At 35.9% G+C, this 15,258-nt stretch overlaps 2 protein-coding genes across 2 annotated transcripts; both read left to right on the forward strand.

Annotated features, from left to right (window-relative positions):
- The first annotated feature begins 1,769 nt into the window (after nt 1-1,769).
- On the forward strand, nt 1,770-3,186 carry LOC104600171 (MIZU-KUSSEI-like protein (Protein of unknown function, DUF617)). Its single transcript, XM_010263010.2, has one exon. The coding sequence runs from the start codon at nt 2,439-2,441 to the stop codon at nt 3,156-3,158; it is 720 nt and encodes a 239-aa protein (XP_010261312.1). The 5' UTR covers nt 1,770-2,438; the 3' UTR covers nt 3,159-3,186.
- Nucleotides 3,187-7,292: 4,106 nt separating this feature from the next.
- On the forward strand, nt 7,293-12,822 carry SEP2 (stress enhanced protein 2). The gene is made up of 2 exons (XM_010262815.3): nt 7,293-7,645; nt 12,269-12,822. The coding sequence occupies exons 1-2, from the start codon at nt 7,352-7,354 to the stop codon at nt 12,536-12,538; spliced, it is 564 nt and encodes a 187-aa protein (XP_010261117.1). The 5' UTR covers nt 7,293-7,351; the 3' UTR covers nt 12,539-12,822.
- Nucleotides 12,823-15,258: the final 2,436 nt, after the last annotated feature.

The following is a 15,258-nucleotide window of genomic DNA, read 5'->3' on the forward strand; positions in this document are numbered from 1 at the left end:
CAATATATGTGTGTGTATGTGAGAGAGAGAGAAAGAGAGAGAGATTCAAACTCTGTCCTATTTTTAACAGATCCCATTTTTTATTTTATCTTGCATATTCAAATTCAAATCGAATCATGATTTGATCCATTTTGCACCCCTACAATTTGCAACCCTAATGATTCAACTACTTGAATAAAATGGATAAACCAAAGATGTCATAATTAAATAATAACTACTAAAATATAGAATTAAAAAATAAAAATAAGAAACATAGAAAAAGTTAATATATCTCAAGTATCATAAATTTATCATATTAAGCAAAGATTAGTTTGATAAACAATAGTTATTTTTGTAAATAAATTATGAAAATGGAAGAGAAAACTTAAAGCTACCCAATAGTTATATCATATTTTCTTTCAAGTCAAATGGTCAACAAATTGTGTCATAGTTATGTAATAAAAACACTAAAAATTGATAAAAACAAAAAATATAAAAAATGCAAAAAATTGTCAAAATTTATGTAAACATCTAATATCATACATTTATCTTATTAAACGAAGATAGACTTCTTAAACAAGTAGTATTTTTATTAACAAAGAAAATGAAAATATATAATTTAAATCCATAAATCACTATGCTTTGATTACTTAATTTTTCTTTTTAGAATGGTTTTAGACAATGAGCTATTATTGAAATTATCACATGCAACACACACATACTAATTAATCTAAAAGATTAAGCTATTAGGTGAGACCCCTAAAGATGTTTTTATTTCTCTAATGGATACAAACCCATTCCTAAATGTCAAAATTAATTATATCAACACATCAAATAAATGGATAGCAGCCACTTGGCCAGCAGTTCTTATTTTCTTTCTTCCTTTTTTTTTTGATGGGTACCTAGCCAGCAGTTCGAATTCTTTCAGAGTTTATTTTATAGGAGAAAATTCTTATAGCACAATTTCTAAGTGCATATGGTTTATTGTTCAAATTGCAAAAGACAATTTTCGGCCTTCCTCTTGGATTACAATTAGCTAGGTATGTAGGTGTAACCATGCATCATCAGTGTTGCCTATAAAACCCTAATTTTTCCAAATTTCTCAATTTACTTTTCTTATGTCAACGGGTCAGGTTCGGCATCGGTTTGCTTCAACCCAAACCCTACCCTCTCATGTTGCTCTCTGACCCTGATCCAATTTGTCTCGGTAGGATGCAATTCTTTAACCCAACCCGATTGACATTATAGGGTTCAGCCTCACTTGCACCCTTTCAATTGTAATTTTTATAATACATTTTGAAAATTTAAGAACCATTAATTTAAATCCCAAATCGAACAGAAAAACAAAAAGTTGAAGGATATAGGCTCTATTCATAGAGAAGACATCTTTAGGTTAGAGTTATCAGGATCAGAAATTAAAAACTTGGAGAAGTAGTAATGTACAAAGCCCAAAACGAAAAAGAAGCTCTCAACTCTCGACAAATTGTTATATTTTGGGTTGGCTAACAAATCCTCTTTTAGCCAATCTGCTCTGCCCAACAAAACAATAATTCACCAAAATAAGAAATACCCAATTCAAGTAATCATGGTTGAAAATCCTAAATTTAACAGGCAAATTTTTAAAAAGAAAATTTCAAAACAGACAAACCTAGCTTAGCTCTATCCTAAATTACTATTTCTATTTCTAACATGCAAAATTTAGGAAAAAAAACCATAGGAAGTAAGCTGTTTCGGACCTAAAGAGTTGAACGACCTGATCATTGGCCGCGTTCCATTGGTTTTGGGCACGAGGAAAAGAAGAGAAATAAATGGGTTTTGAGATCCAAGGTTCTTGCTCAAACTATCCTTATATTTGTTCAGTTTGATCATTCAGGGACACAGCTATTTAGCAGTCTCTGTCATGATTCTCTCTCCTGCTTGAATTTCCACCACCCAGACCCCTCCATCCCTTCACACCCTTCTATTCTTCGAACTTGCCTTCGCTCCTTCAATGAAGGACGCAAGCTTCCTTCCGACTTGCATCATTCATTGAAGGAGCGAAAATTTTTCCCTCTTCCAATCAACCTCACATCTTAAATCTTGTCACGTTCATATGCATGAGAGTTAACGTGTCTGTGATTGCAACAGCGAAATACAGAAGGTCCAATAGATCAAGAGAGAGAGAGAGAGAGAGAGAGAAAGAGAGAGGAGAGAAGAGCAAATTGAACCGATTGCTTAAGTGAGTTGGGTCTAGAAGTAGAAGTCTTTACCCAAAATAATCACATCTTTTCATATAGGATACAGACGAGAGAGTCAATCGGAAAGGCTCGTGGTTTAGGACGAATGACAAAAATTGGTTCTAGACTTCAGGGTCTGGAGACCCATCCGTGACCCCAAAACATTGCCTAACTTAACCATCTCGTTCTCTCCTTCCTCCTCTCTCATGGCTTCTTCCCAGTGTTGGTACTGAGGGACCAGTCATGGGGGAGCCAACGGAACATGCCACGGCCTCCTCCTCGGAAGAGCCGGCACCACCACCCCCAGCACCGCCCCGCCCGCCTCTGTCGCTTGTCGAACCCACCCATAAGAAGAAGAAGTCTGTATTTCGCCGCGTCCGAGCTGTTTTCCGAACTTTTCCAATCTTAACGCCTGCCTGCAAGCTTCAATCTCTCCCAGGTGGATTAATACCGGATGGCCATGGCCATGGAGGTACTCGTGTAACGGGCACGTTGTTCGGATACCGTAAAGGAAAGGTGACGTTGTCCCTGCAAGAGAACCCCCGGTGTCTCCCGACGGTTGTGCTGGAGCTAGCCATGCAAACCAACGTGTTGCAGAAGGAGATGAGCTCCGGCATGGTTCGAATTGCACTCGAGTGCGAGAAGAGACCAGAGAAAGACAAGACCAAGCTGCTCGAGGAACCCATCTGGTCAATGTTCTGCAATGGAAAGAAGACCGGCTTCAGCACAAAGAGGGATGCGTCGAAGGAGGATCTGCACGTCATGGAGCTCCTCCACCACGTGTCGATGGGTGCAGGGGTCCTCCCCGGAAGTTCAGAAGCAGAGGGACCGGACGGCGAACTGGCCTACATGCGGGCCCATTTTGAGCGTGTTGTAGGTTCTAAAGATTCTGAGACCCTGTACATGATAAGCCCAGAAGGTAATAATGGGCCCGAGCTCAGTATGTTTTTTGTAAGGATTTGATACTAAGAGATTGATTGTCGTTTGCAAACGATTTCTTGTCTCCAAGGTAGGAGATAATCGAGTCAAAGGTAAGTAAAGTTTGCGACGGATATATGTAGAATTGAAGGAAGAGGAAAATATATAGGAATTAATCAGTCTAGGTAATGGCTTAGGCTTAGGACATCCAATCAGGTTTACTAATCTAAAACAGTAGCACATAGAGTAGAGACATCGATCGATCAGTGATTCTTCCTTTCACAGCTCAGGGTTTCTGGGTATTAGGTTAGAGATACCAACATGGTCAACCTTTTAGCAGTAATAGATTTGATGCATTTATCAGTAGACAAGTAGAGAACCCTTGATCATACCCATAATAAAAGGAAGATCCCATTACAGACCAGACCATATATCTGCATAACCAGCACAAATTCAATCAAGATAAATTCTATTCGGGCTGTATTAACCCTAGTTTCTCTGCAAATTAACAGATTGCAAACTTATTAGAAAGAAAGAACTCTTTTATTTCTGTTACACTTTGTATTTAATCAATAATCTCCACATGTCATCATGCATCTTGTCCCTCAATATCAGTTTTCTTATCATAGTTACATCATATTCATTGCCACAGTAACCCACTCAATGAGAGCGTCCAAGATGATTCCCAAGAATTGTATCCAACGCAATTCCTGAGATCTGTATCCAAAATCTATTGATCGAATGCTCATAAGTTTGGACTTCAATTAAGTCTACACACCAACAAATCCCAAATAGGCTTGAAGTTTGTAACTTCTAAAAACCTCCAACCTTTGAAGTTTGAAGTAAGGTAACTTCTAAAAAAATGTCAAAAATTAAATAGAATATTTCGAAACAATTACATATGTAATGACTGAAGACTGATTATACCACAAACTAATCTGTTGAGCTCATACTTCTGCCTTGAGGAATGACATAAATTTGTTGTTGTAAATTGAATGTCTGATTGCGCTCTGTATGTTTTTCTTATAGCTGTAATGTGGGATGCACGATATGGGCCGTGCCAGGCAAGGCCCTTCACACTGGGCTTGGGTTTTGAGGCCCATGAGTTGGCACGGCATGATAACGTGGGCCGTACTGGCATGACCCACATATATATATATATATATATATATATATATATATATATATATGAATATAAATTTTTATTTTTAGTTTTGTTATATTATTTTATTCTAATTTCATTGTAATTTGTTTTTATTTTCATTTTATTATTTCATATATAAATAAATTGTATACATCAAAATTTATATAGAATAAAATTTTAAGATTTTTTTTCAACTTATTGTCTATCTATTTATACTGTTAATTTATTTTAACTTTTCATTATATATTTTTTTAATTTTTTCTAAAAATATGCGCTGCCCCAACTCGGCATGGGCCCACTTGGTCTCATGCTACAAGTCTTACTGGGCCTATCTTTTGAGGGGTTTCGGGCCTGACAGACACAGCCAGCTACAATGCAGAGCCAGCACAGCCCACTTTACACCTCTAATTTGTCTGGAGAGAATGCTACGTTTTTTCACAAGGTTGAAACTGTGTAAGTCTTAGTTTGTAATGCAATGTAATATATTGGCCTGCAATAAGCTGAAGCTGAACGTAATTGCTATTTTACTTTTTCTTATATTTGACTTTGTCTTATTTGTCTATGAAAAGTAAACACCTTGTACCAAAGAGAAAGGAGGTAGGCTAGGAGGGTTATTGGTTTGAGAGTAAGGTAAGAAGCAAAATGATCTTATCCCCAGTCCCCACTTTATACATGAGAGAAAATTTGATGCAATAAGAAGGTGGTGCAAATTTTGTTTCAGTTTTTGGACAGGCTGGCCAGCATTGTAATGCAGGTTTTAGTTCGAAAGTAGCCACTTAACCACTTTGAAGAAGAAATGCCAAATGCTAGAAGCCTAGATAGAACTATATCCAGTTTACACCTCCCTAGACCCAACTGGGTGATAGCCTTCGAAGCAGGATCTGCTCCTCACAAATGGGCGCCTCACAGGCACATCCACTGTGCATTGGGAATATCTCCCGTGAATAATAACTAATAAGTACAGGAGATATTCCTAATGCATGGTAGGATGTGCGTGTGAGGCGCCAGGTGTGAGGAGAAGATCCGGTCTCGATAGCCTTCTTGTGTATAAGTCAAAGAGCCATTAATTTATTTATAATTTTTAGACATTTTTTATTTTAAAAATAGTGAATTTAATTTGTATTAAATCTGAAAAATTCGTAAGATCCAAATCCAATTTGAGATTTCTATTGGATTTTGGATCGGATGTTTAGTTGAACATACAATATCTCTCTCTCATCTAATATGCAAAATATCAAAGTTAGGGAAATTTATGGTCATATAGCAGTTTCTAATCAATCAGCACAAGATAACAGACAATTTACTAGACTTTAGCAAAAAAAAAAAAAAACTAGTCATATTAAGCAGAATTCATTTGTTGATCCAGTTCATCAACACTCTTCTTCAGCCAATTAATAAAACCAAATATGATATTTTTAAAATATGTAAGGGTTCAATTGTGATACCGAAAAAAAAAATCGCAACTGGTATCATAAAAACGATAAGCAATTTAAATGATATTCATCAAAATTCAGTAGGGTTTGATTGTTCAAAGCTTTTCTAGTATCATAAATTTGATATTACCAAATTAGCATCTATTACAATTAAGCAAGATGATACACCCCTATTTTAGATGAGAGGGAATTGACATAGGAGGAAGGTGGTGCAAATATTGCTTCAGTATTGGAATGCAAAACTTGCATTTCTAGTGAGTTGAAATGATGGAAAACAAGTTCAAATTTTATATCAGCTAACAGTGCAAATTATAGATGCAAATGCAAAACTGAACTGGATGCAAAATTTATATTTGGTTTGGATTTGCATGGCAAACAAATATAAAAATGAACAAATTGGAAACAAATAATGAATTTTCTCTTGTTCTTTTGGTAAAATTCTCTTCGTCGGTTCTGCACTACAAGCAAATATTATTAGGAACAGTTCTTGAACTAAACAATTAATCTCTTATACACAAAAGCTCTCATAACCCTCCCCCTCCCCCTCCCCCTTCTCTCTGCTAGTCAGTTAGATGTTGAGCTCGCTTAGGTGCTAAGCACATCTGTTTCTGCCACCACAAGACACTACAATCGCAAATCTGCAACATCTTCCCATAAATGACGACACTCAAGTATGAGAGATGATCTAGATGTGTGGCTGTAGGCTTTTGTGGGTAGCAGATCCGGTCGAGAGCACATCAATAGCGATTTGCCACAGAAAATTTTCTATACCAAGAATAGAGAGTATGTGATTTCGATCCGGATCACGATAGACCTGGTGGCTGAAAAGTGATGTCAAGAGCAAAGATTGGGATTTTTTAGTACCGGTGAAATAGACCCGGTGGCTGAAAAGAGTCAAGATTGGGTCGATGCCTTATCTATCGAAAAAAAAAAGAAGAGTCCAGAGTGGGATTTTTAATATCCGTGAAGTTTTGGGAAATTCTTTTGGTAATTATGGTAGCCAAAACAAAACCCAGAAAATTTCGATGTGTTAATTTTCCGAAATTTAAAATCTTGTTTGGGCCCATAACTTGCAAAGAAATAGGGGCCTAGGCCTAATGCTAATTCGAAATTCCTTTGTAGGACAGAGTTTGAACTTTGAACCCAAAGAAAAGAAATTGTGATTTGTGACCATGGTCCACGAATAACAGGCCTTCTGAAATGTAGAAAGTAATGGGCCTTAGATAATTTGCTCTTTGTGAACAAAACGTTATTGAACTCAGATGGCTATGGGCCCAATCTCTTGATCCTAATCGTCCTTAAAAGGCTAAGGCTGCTATGGTATTGGCCCATACTCAGTAGGTCAGATGACTTTCCTCTAGAAGTTAGTGCATATCATCTCGTGAGTCGTGAGTCGTGACATCGACATCTTTTTCCTACAAAAGAATAAGGTGCACACGCGTCACCAGCTCACACTCATGTAATTGGAAAAGGGTATGTCAGCGAAGGATTAGACGCCACGAAGACATTCGGTCATCATCGACTGACCTCACAAATTTTCCGAAGACGTGGAACCCTGAGACACCGCGAAGTCTCCCAATAAAACGGAAATCCAGATTCCAGTATCGCCCCATTTTCCTTCTCGTGTCGTGTGGTATCGGGCATTTCTGATTCTCGTCCCCATGGCTGCGGCCGCCCGGCCGATCTTCTGCGAGTTGCAGACGCAGAAATCGATCGTACCGAAGAGAGAAGTGGCGATTCCGAAGCTGAAGCTCGGCGATTCGTCGCCCGATAATGCGAAAATCGTTCTTCAGCCTCGTGTTTGCACTCTGAGGTCTTATGGTTCAGATCGCACCGGAGTGATTAAAACACGGGAAGATGCCCAACTGTCTCCTTTCTTTGCTTCGCTCTCGGAGTACATAGAAAATTCAAAGAAAAGCCAGGACTTCGAGATCATCTCCGGCAGAGTCGCTATGGTAATAGATTCTTTATTTTTTCTATATTTATTCCTTTTTGGACATTTAAGCTATGTTTGATTTGAAGGAAAAGATAACAAAAGGAAGAAGGGAAAGACAAAGAAACCAATACAAGGGTTCTTAAGGTTTCTCTGCCTTTCCCTTCTTTTTCCTACATTTTCCCTCAAACCAAACATAACCTTTAAGTTGAGAGAAATACGGGTTTGAAAAATTAACGCACCTTCCACTTAGAGGGAGTATGAGTCCCGACCGCGGGGTGGTTGTGATGTGTGAACTTGCTGCAATCGCCCTTGCGTTCTGCTTTGAGGTACCGGCGGTGGATAGGATCCACGTAACGGGGATCCTGATTCTTTATAAGGGAAAATACCTTATTATAACCCTGTTGTCTACTGTCATTTCTTCAACTTCAAAGTGTGTCTATACAGTAAGGGTTGTGTTCTGTCAATCCCCCAATTTTAAAACGTGTCTAACAGTAACCCGAATTTTCAGAATGTGTTTAATATATTCGTTAACTTCGTCACTTATTTGTATTACGTCATGATATATACTACTTAAAATTTTAAAAAATGTGGAAAAATAGGGACAGGCCTAATGTAGATTTCTCATTTCCACTGCAAATTTATAAACATTCAAAAGGTAAAAAAAAATCATACTCTATACACTTATACCCCTGTGAATTAGCATCAATCCCGAGCTGCCATAAATACTGTTCATTGTCTTCTTCATTAAAATTAAATAAGAGGAACGATCACTCAAAAAACTATCATCTCTCTATTTGTTACATTTTTCTGGATGCTAGTGACAGAGAACATATTGGTACACAATAGTGCCTGGCCATGGAAGAAGTTCCAAATAATGTGTATTCAGTGTTGAACGTCATAGCTAACCTTAATATTTAATTTTATTATTAAATTATTCATAGCTAACCTCTTAAATCAGTGTAATCCTGTTGGAAAGATCACCGACAAAATCAACAACATCCTTGATCTTGGTCTTTATCTCCCATTTAGTTGGAAAGTAGAAGTTTCTTGCTTCTTTCGAGTTTAGGCTTGTTGTTTTATGCTTGATATGTGGATGAGAAATTGGACAAAATCAATTCGGGTTTTAAGAAAAAAATAGTGATTTTTCTGGACAATAGTATGGTGAGACCTGGACTGAGACTTTTTGGTTGAGATATCAGGGGTTCTTCTATTTGATAGGGAAATAAAAAATGGCGAACTGAGAACTGAGCAAAGATAAAGAAAATTAGATGACACCTTATGAGTATTTTTAACATTTCCAAAATTAACTGAAGGACTATTAACAACAAGGACTTGTTAGACACATTCTAAAAGTTCGGGATTATGCATAGACACATTTTGAAGTTTAGGAACTGAATGACGCATGATTGCTTGCCCCAATTTCATAGGAGTGGAATGTTCATAAGTCTATGATGAGTCTATGGACATTGTATCTTGTCAATGGTGCATTGTTCCCACACTAGTGTGTTAAGTCGTGATAGGTTGTCCATACCGCCACATGTGATTTTGTCTCCACCCAAAACCCAATCCGATATGGAGTTGTTTAGGCTTCCAAGTCAAGGGGCTAAAAAAAGGATATGGATGGTCGTGATCACCCCAATAATAGTATTCTTTTAAAAGTTTTGTTTTTTGGGGGAAATTTTTTATCAGTACCCTATACTTTGGTTCGAGTGACAATTTGGTCCCTGAACTTTAAAATGCGATAATCCAATACTTAGACTTTCAAAACGCAATAATCTAGTACCTGCTGTTAATGGACTGTCAATCTAGTATCTGTGAGTTTTGGGTAGAGCTACAGAGCTGGGAAGATTGGTAACCAATAACATAAAGAAGACTACCACCAGCGCCACCAAGTCAGGCTAGCTGTGAGTTTCATACCACCCTCTCCCTTTCACCTAACTTCTCTCTCTCTCCATCGTTTTCTTCTCTTTATATCTCTTATTTCCTAACAATGGGAATTATTTTCTAGGCAATTATAAGGTTTCAGTCTATACTTTCTCTCTCCCCTCCCTCTCTCTTAACAGATCATTCTTGTTTAGTTTGCTATTTGGTTGATTATCTCCTAGAGGGAAAAATTAAAAAGGATGAAAAATTTGATGATTGATTGTGATTTTAGTAGATGATCAATAAAGAAAATTAGATGATACTTGAAGGGCATTTGTCTTTTCACATGTTACTTAATGGTTGATTAACAATAGGTACTAGATTGTCACGTTTTAAAAGTAAATTGTTGCATTTTAAAGTTTGAGACTAAATTGTCACTCGAGTCAAAGTAAAAGCTACTGATCGATAATTTTTCCTTTTTTAGTGTACAAGTGGACCAAGTGATACGGATTAGAGAGCAGGATGCACGTGAGGTCCACCATCATCTTACCCCGCACGTCCCACTGAAACTCTACCGACTTCAGACTCAAAAGTTCACACGAAATGTGCAAATTAGACCCAGATTCGGTCAGGTTTAGGTCAGCGATAACTCAATCTGAGCTGTTGAACCCTCAACACTCCCTAGGGCAACCGAAGTTTTTGGGTTTGGTTGGGTTGCAATCAGGTTGGCCCAATTTTTTTGCTTTCCGTCAAATCTTTTTTATTCAAGTATTGAGGTTTTTATATTTTCTGGTAATGGAATTGTTCAGTTATAATATTATATTATTGATTATATTTGCATCTACACAAATATATATATATATATATATATATATATTATATAATATAATATAATATTTGTAAATAGTTATATCGGGTTCAGGTTGGCGAAGACTTCAATCTTAACCCAACCCAAAATTAAGACTTCATATTTTTCAACCCTAACTCTAACCTGTCCCAGCATAACCCGACTTTTTTCGAGTTGGATGCCACGGTTTGGATTGATGCATCTAGATCTGAATTCATTCCGGTTAGTACATTAATATGACGCTTAGATGTTTGAGACCTAGTCTGAACTATTGAATCTGAATAGGACTCGAATCATGTCCAAAGTGCAAAGGCTATAACTAAAAATGGCTCCAAACTTGCAACTTTTGATTAAAAATGTAAAACTTGAGGGTTCAAGTATGATATCAAAATACATGGTATTGAAAAACCTTGTAACCAATCAACTATCATAGAAGTAGATACTGGTAGGGGTGTTAATTGGACTGGATTTGGTCCAATCCGGTCCAGTCTAATGAATATTTTGGACCATTTTGGATTGGTCCAGAGACTGTCCAATCTGTTCAAATTCCTGTTAATTTAGATTGGTTTCAACTCAAACCTGGTCCATTGACACCTATGTTCTTATCTTCTATCAATGAACCGGATACTGGCTTAATACAATATAAATTCATTATGGACAGACCAGGTCCAATCCAATATGTTATATTGGTCCGTCCAATCCATTCAAATTCAATGTCTTATTGGTCCATCCAATCCATCCAAATGGATTTTGATTTGGATGAAGTCCAACCCAAAACTGGTCCATTAGCACCCCTAGGTACTGGTTGATTAGATTGCACGAGTTTCATGGAAACTTTCGAACATTGCTCAGTATCTTTTTTGTCTACCAACATGCAACACTGTTGCACAGAAGTTGGCTAAATAGAGTTCTCTTTAGATCTCATGTCTTTATGTGGACAATTGTTCCTACCATCAATTATTGTCTATTGAGACTGAACAATGTAATAGATGTTTGTTGAATGGAATTTTCCCTAGGCATTCAAGAAAAAAAAAAAACTATCATAGTAGTAACAAAAGTACCAAACCAATAAGGTGGTATACATCAAAATTTACTTGGAGAGTTGATTGGTCAAAACTCTTCTAATGACTAGACCTAGTTAGTAGGCCCCTTTGGTTAAATCTTAATTTTCTTTTTCTTCTAATTTTTGTATTCTATTTCTACTATTAATAAAATAATTTTTGTCGCAACATGTATTTTTGTTTAATATATTGATTATAATATTAAAGATGTTTCCAAAATTTTCTACATATTTTTTATATTCCATCTACTTTTAAATTGTTATTATTTGATAATGATATTATAAGGTTGATCCATTTTACTTGGATGGTTAAACCAATAACTCACCAAGTAGTTTAATTTTTAGCTTTCTTTTTTAGTGAAGTGGATTGATTTTAAAATGGTGGAAAACAAAAATATTGGTTTTTATACCATTCACATTATGGGGTACAGAAATAATTAGTGGAATTTAATGTAAGAAATAATAACGAATTAAACATAGGAATTAGTGAAAGAGAATGAGAGTTTTTTATGTTAGGAACCAGTGAGAGAGAATAGATGAACCCAAAAATAATAATTCAAATTATATCTTCTGCCCTCAAAATATAGACTAGAGAGAGGTCAAATTTAGTAGTAGGGATGCTTCAGTTTAGTAAAAGTCCAAAAATACTCTAGATCCATTCCCACTCCTTATAATAGTATAGATGTGGATATATACCAAAAGTATAGAATAGTAAAATGATGGATTAAAAGCAAAAGCGGCCATTTAAAGCATAGCCTACCTTAATTTCCATGCCATGCCACAATTATTGTTTCATTACACTTTTTTTTTTTTTTTATAATTTTTAACACTGGTGTATATAGTCATAACTTCCTTCAAATTTCTTTTGGTAGATGGTGTTTGCTGCTACGGTAACAAAGGAAGTAATAACAGGAAACTCGTTGTTTCAAAAGATGGATCTACAAGGCATTGAGGAAGCCGCAGGGGTTTGTTTGGGTGCTGTAGTTTGTGCTGCTATTTTTGCTTGGTTTTCGAGTGCTCGAACCAGAGTCGGCCGAATTTTCACTGTTAGTTGTAACACATTCATCGATTCACTGATTGACAATCTCGTCGATGGTTTGTTCTATGAAACCGAGCTCAGTGACTGGTCTGATGACATTTAAACCAATTACTACTGATCACCCATTTCTCTGCTGGGAGAGAGGGCACTATATTCGGATAGTTAGAGTGTTTCAATCTGCAGAGTTTGATAGTTATATATATTTGTGTTACTGTGTATATATTCAAGAAAACTCCTGTATATCAGCAGATGGTACTAAGAGCCTAGGTGCTGGAAGAATTAAATTGCTAATATTCTAGGTAAATTTCTTGGGAATGACCATCGCCCGTGGTTAAACATAAATTCTGTAAATAAGTTGTCACTATTAATAGATGCAAATTTAGAACATATCTTGCATCCTTCGTACCTTCCATGTTTTTTGATAAATTCTTTTGGTTAACATAAACACATCGATGTGTAAAACACTAATATGATCAATTATATTAGTATTGTGAATATCAATGGGCCCATGTATGCTTCTCTGTCATCATTAAGGCACCTTGTATAGGTTTTAGCATACCTTTTTCCTTCTTTCCCTAAGGTTATGTTTGGTTTGAAGGAGAAAGTATGGAAAGGAAGGAAAAGATAGGGAAAGATATATAAATATATATTAGGTTTATAAAAATTTTCTTACCTTTCCTTATTTTTTCCTTTAAACCAAACGCAACCTAATTTTCTTTCAAACCAAACATAGCATAGACAGAATTCTCAATGGATCAGGTCTTTTCAGTAGAAGTGAACTGAATTGATTATACTGGTTTCTGGTTCTGAGTTTTGTGTCCTGGTTATAATAATTCGGTTGGGATTGGTTTTTGTTATTCCAAGCCTAATATCTAATCAATATTAATATATAAAGAAGGTCTTATGGCTTTCTTGTAATACTGTTTTTGTTATAGCTTATGTCTAAATAGGAAAATTCATATAATAAATAAGATGCTTTTAGTTAAAAACGCTTGTTTGTCAACACATAAATAGTTTATTATTTATTTGCAATTTTATTAAGGTCATATATTTCATCATCAAACATGATGTCTGTAGTTTTCATATTATAGATATTAAGTATAATTTGGGAGCCAATTATCCTGATTAATATATAATTGGTTTCCATCCTGGTTTTGGGTTTTGTGTCCTCATATAACACTGTTGGGACCAATTACACCCTATGAGAGACCCGATCGACCTGTTATCATCTCTAATTATCAACCCACAGTACTAATCCAGCTAATTTCTGAGTACAGCCTTTAAGACTTGCCCCTAGGAGGAATCCGGATTTCCTTTGCTTCTCACACCCACCTCACAGCAATTGCAATCGTGCATTTAGAATTTTTTTATAAATAGATATTTATAATGTGTGGCTGTAGTGTGAAGTGGATGTACCTGTTAGAGAAAATCCGAACTCCCCTATAAGGACCAAACCATTATCATCGAAGCTTTATCCTAACTAGATGAGATCGGCTACATGCATGAATCCTGTCTCACCAAAGTCGCATAACATGTACCAAAAGATAATCTGTATAGTATTTCCCATTTCAAACCAAAGCTAATGATCAAATACATTTTTCTATGGGTAAATGAGCATTTCTAAAGGTTATTCTGAATGGCCACTGAAATGAAAAATCCCACACCACAGTATCAAACATTCTCCTACTTATAATCATTAAAAAAACTAAGGCCCCGTTTGGTTTGTAGGAATAGGGATTTGGAATTGGAATCGGAATGGGCTATTCCGATTTCAATTGTTTGGTTGGATAGAATCGGAATCTCATTCTCATTCTTGTTAGAATGGCATTCCCTCATTTAGGGGTGGATTCGAGCTAAGCCAAATACTTGGCTATTCGAGCTCGATTCGCTGAAATTGTGTTAGGTTCAAACTCGACTGCAAGTCAAGTTTTTTCTTTTTCTAAAAAATAAAAAGTATACACATAAAAATATTTTTCTTATTTTACATATAAAAAATTAAGAATTATAAAAAGCATTTATTATTATATATATAAAAAATAAAAAATATACATATAAATAATGCTTTTATTTTACATATAAAAAAATAAGAATTATAAAAATTATTTACCATTGTACATAAAAAAATAAAAATATTATTATGTAATAAAAATTATTTATTATATATATTTATATATGTATATGTTTGTATGTATGTAATAAAAAAATATTTATTTATTATACTAGGCTCGCCAGCCTTACGAGCCAATCTTCATTGGGCTCGAGCTTGGCTTGATTAGCAAACAAGCCTATATATTAGGCTCGAGTTTGGCTCAAAGCTCGATTTAAATTGAACCGAACTTTTCACGAGCCGAGCTTGAATAGCTCATGAGAAGTTTGGCTTGTGGCCACTCTACCCCCATTTGAGGGAATGGCAATTCCCTGCCCCTCCCTTGGGAATGAAATTTCATTCCGGATGATTCCAATTTTCATTTCCATTCATTTCTGAACCAAACATACTATGAGAATAGACTATTCCGATTCCGATTTCAAAGGATTTCAATTCCGATTCTGAGTGTGAACCAAACGGACCCTAAAAGGTTTTGTTGGACGATGATAAGAATAAAATGACTATTTATTTAAAAAAAAAACATAAATTCCATTCAAAAGTGAAAAAACTTTGGCTGTTTGTAAAAAACAGTTTGGGTTGTTTTGAAAAGCTATTGTGAATGATATTTCATAACGAGTGCGGGTAAAATAATATTTACGCCAAGGCTCCTAAAACAGCTGTTTTTTTTCCAAGCAGCCAAAGTGACCTCTTCATAAGCATATTAAAAGAGCACAGTC

The sequence above is a fragment of the Nelumbo nucifera genome, chromosome 5 (assembly GCF_055504915.1).
Source record: "Nelumbo nucifera cultivar China Antique chromosome 5, China Antique-T2T, whole genome shotgun sequence".
In the NCBI taxonomy this organism is placed as follows: Eukaryota; Viridiplantae; Streptophyta; class Magnoliopsida; order Proteales; family Nelumbonaceae; genus Nelumbo; species Nelumbo nucifera.

Bases quoted from the DNA above. Each gene is read 5' to 3' on its own strand.
- LOC104600171 (XM_010263010.2), top strand. From the start codon at position 2,439: ATGGGGGAGCCAACGGAACATGCCACGGCCTCCTCCTCGGAAGAGCCG.
- SEP2 (XM_010262815.3), top strand. From the start codon at position 7,352: ATGGCTGCGGCCGCCCGGCCGATCTTCTGCGAGTTGCAGACGCAGAAA. The intron at 7,646-12,268 runs GTAATAGATTCT...TTCTTTTGGTAG, and splicing joins TCTCCGGCAGAGTCGCTATG to ATGGTGTTTGCTGCTACGGT.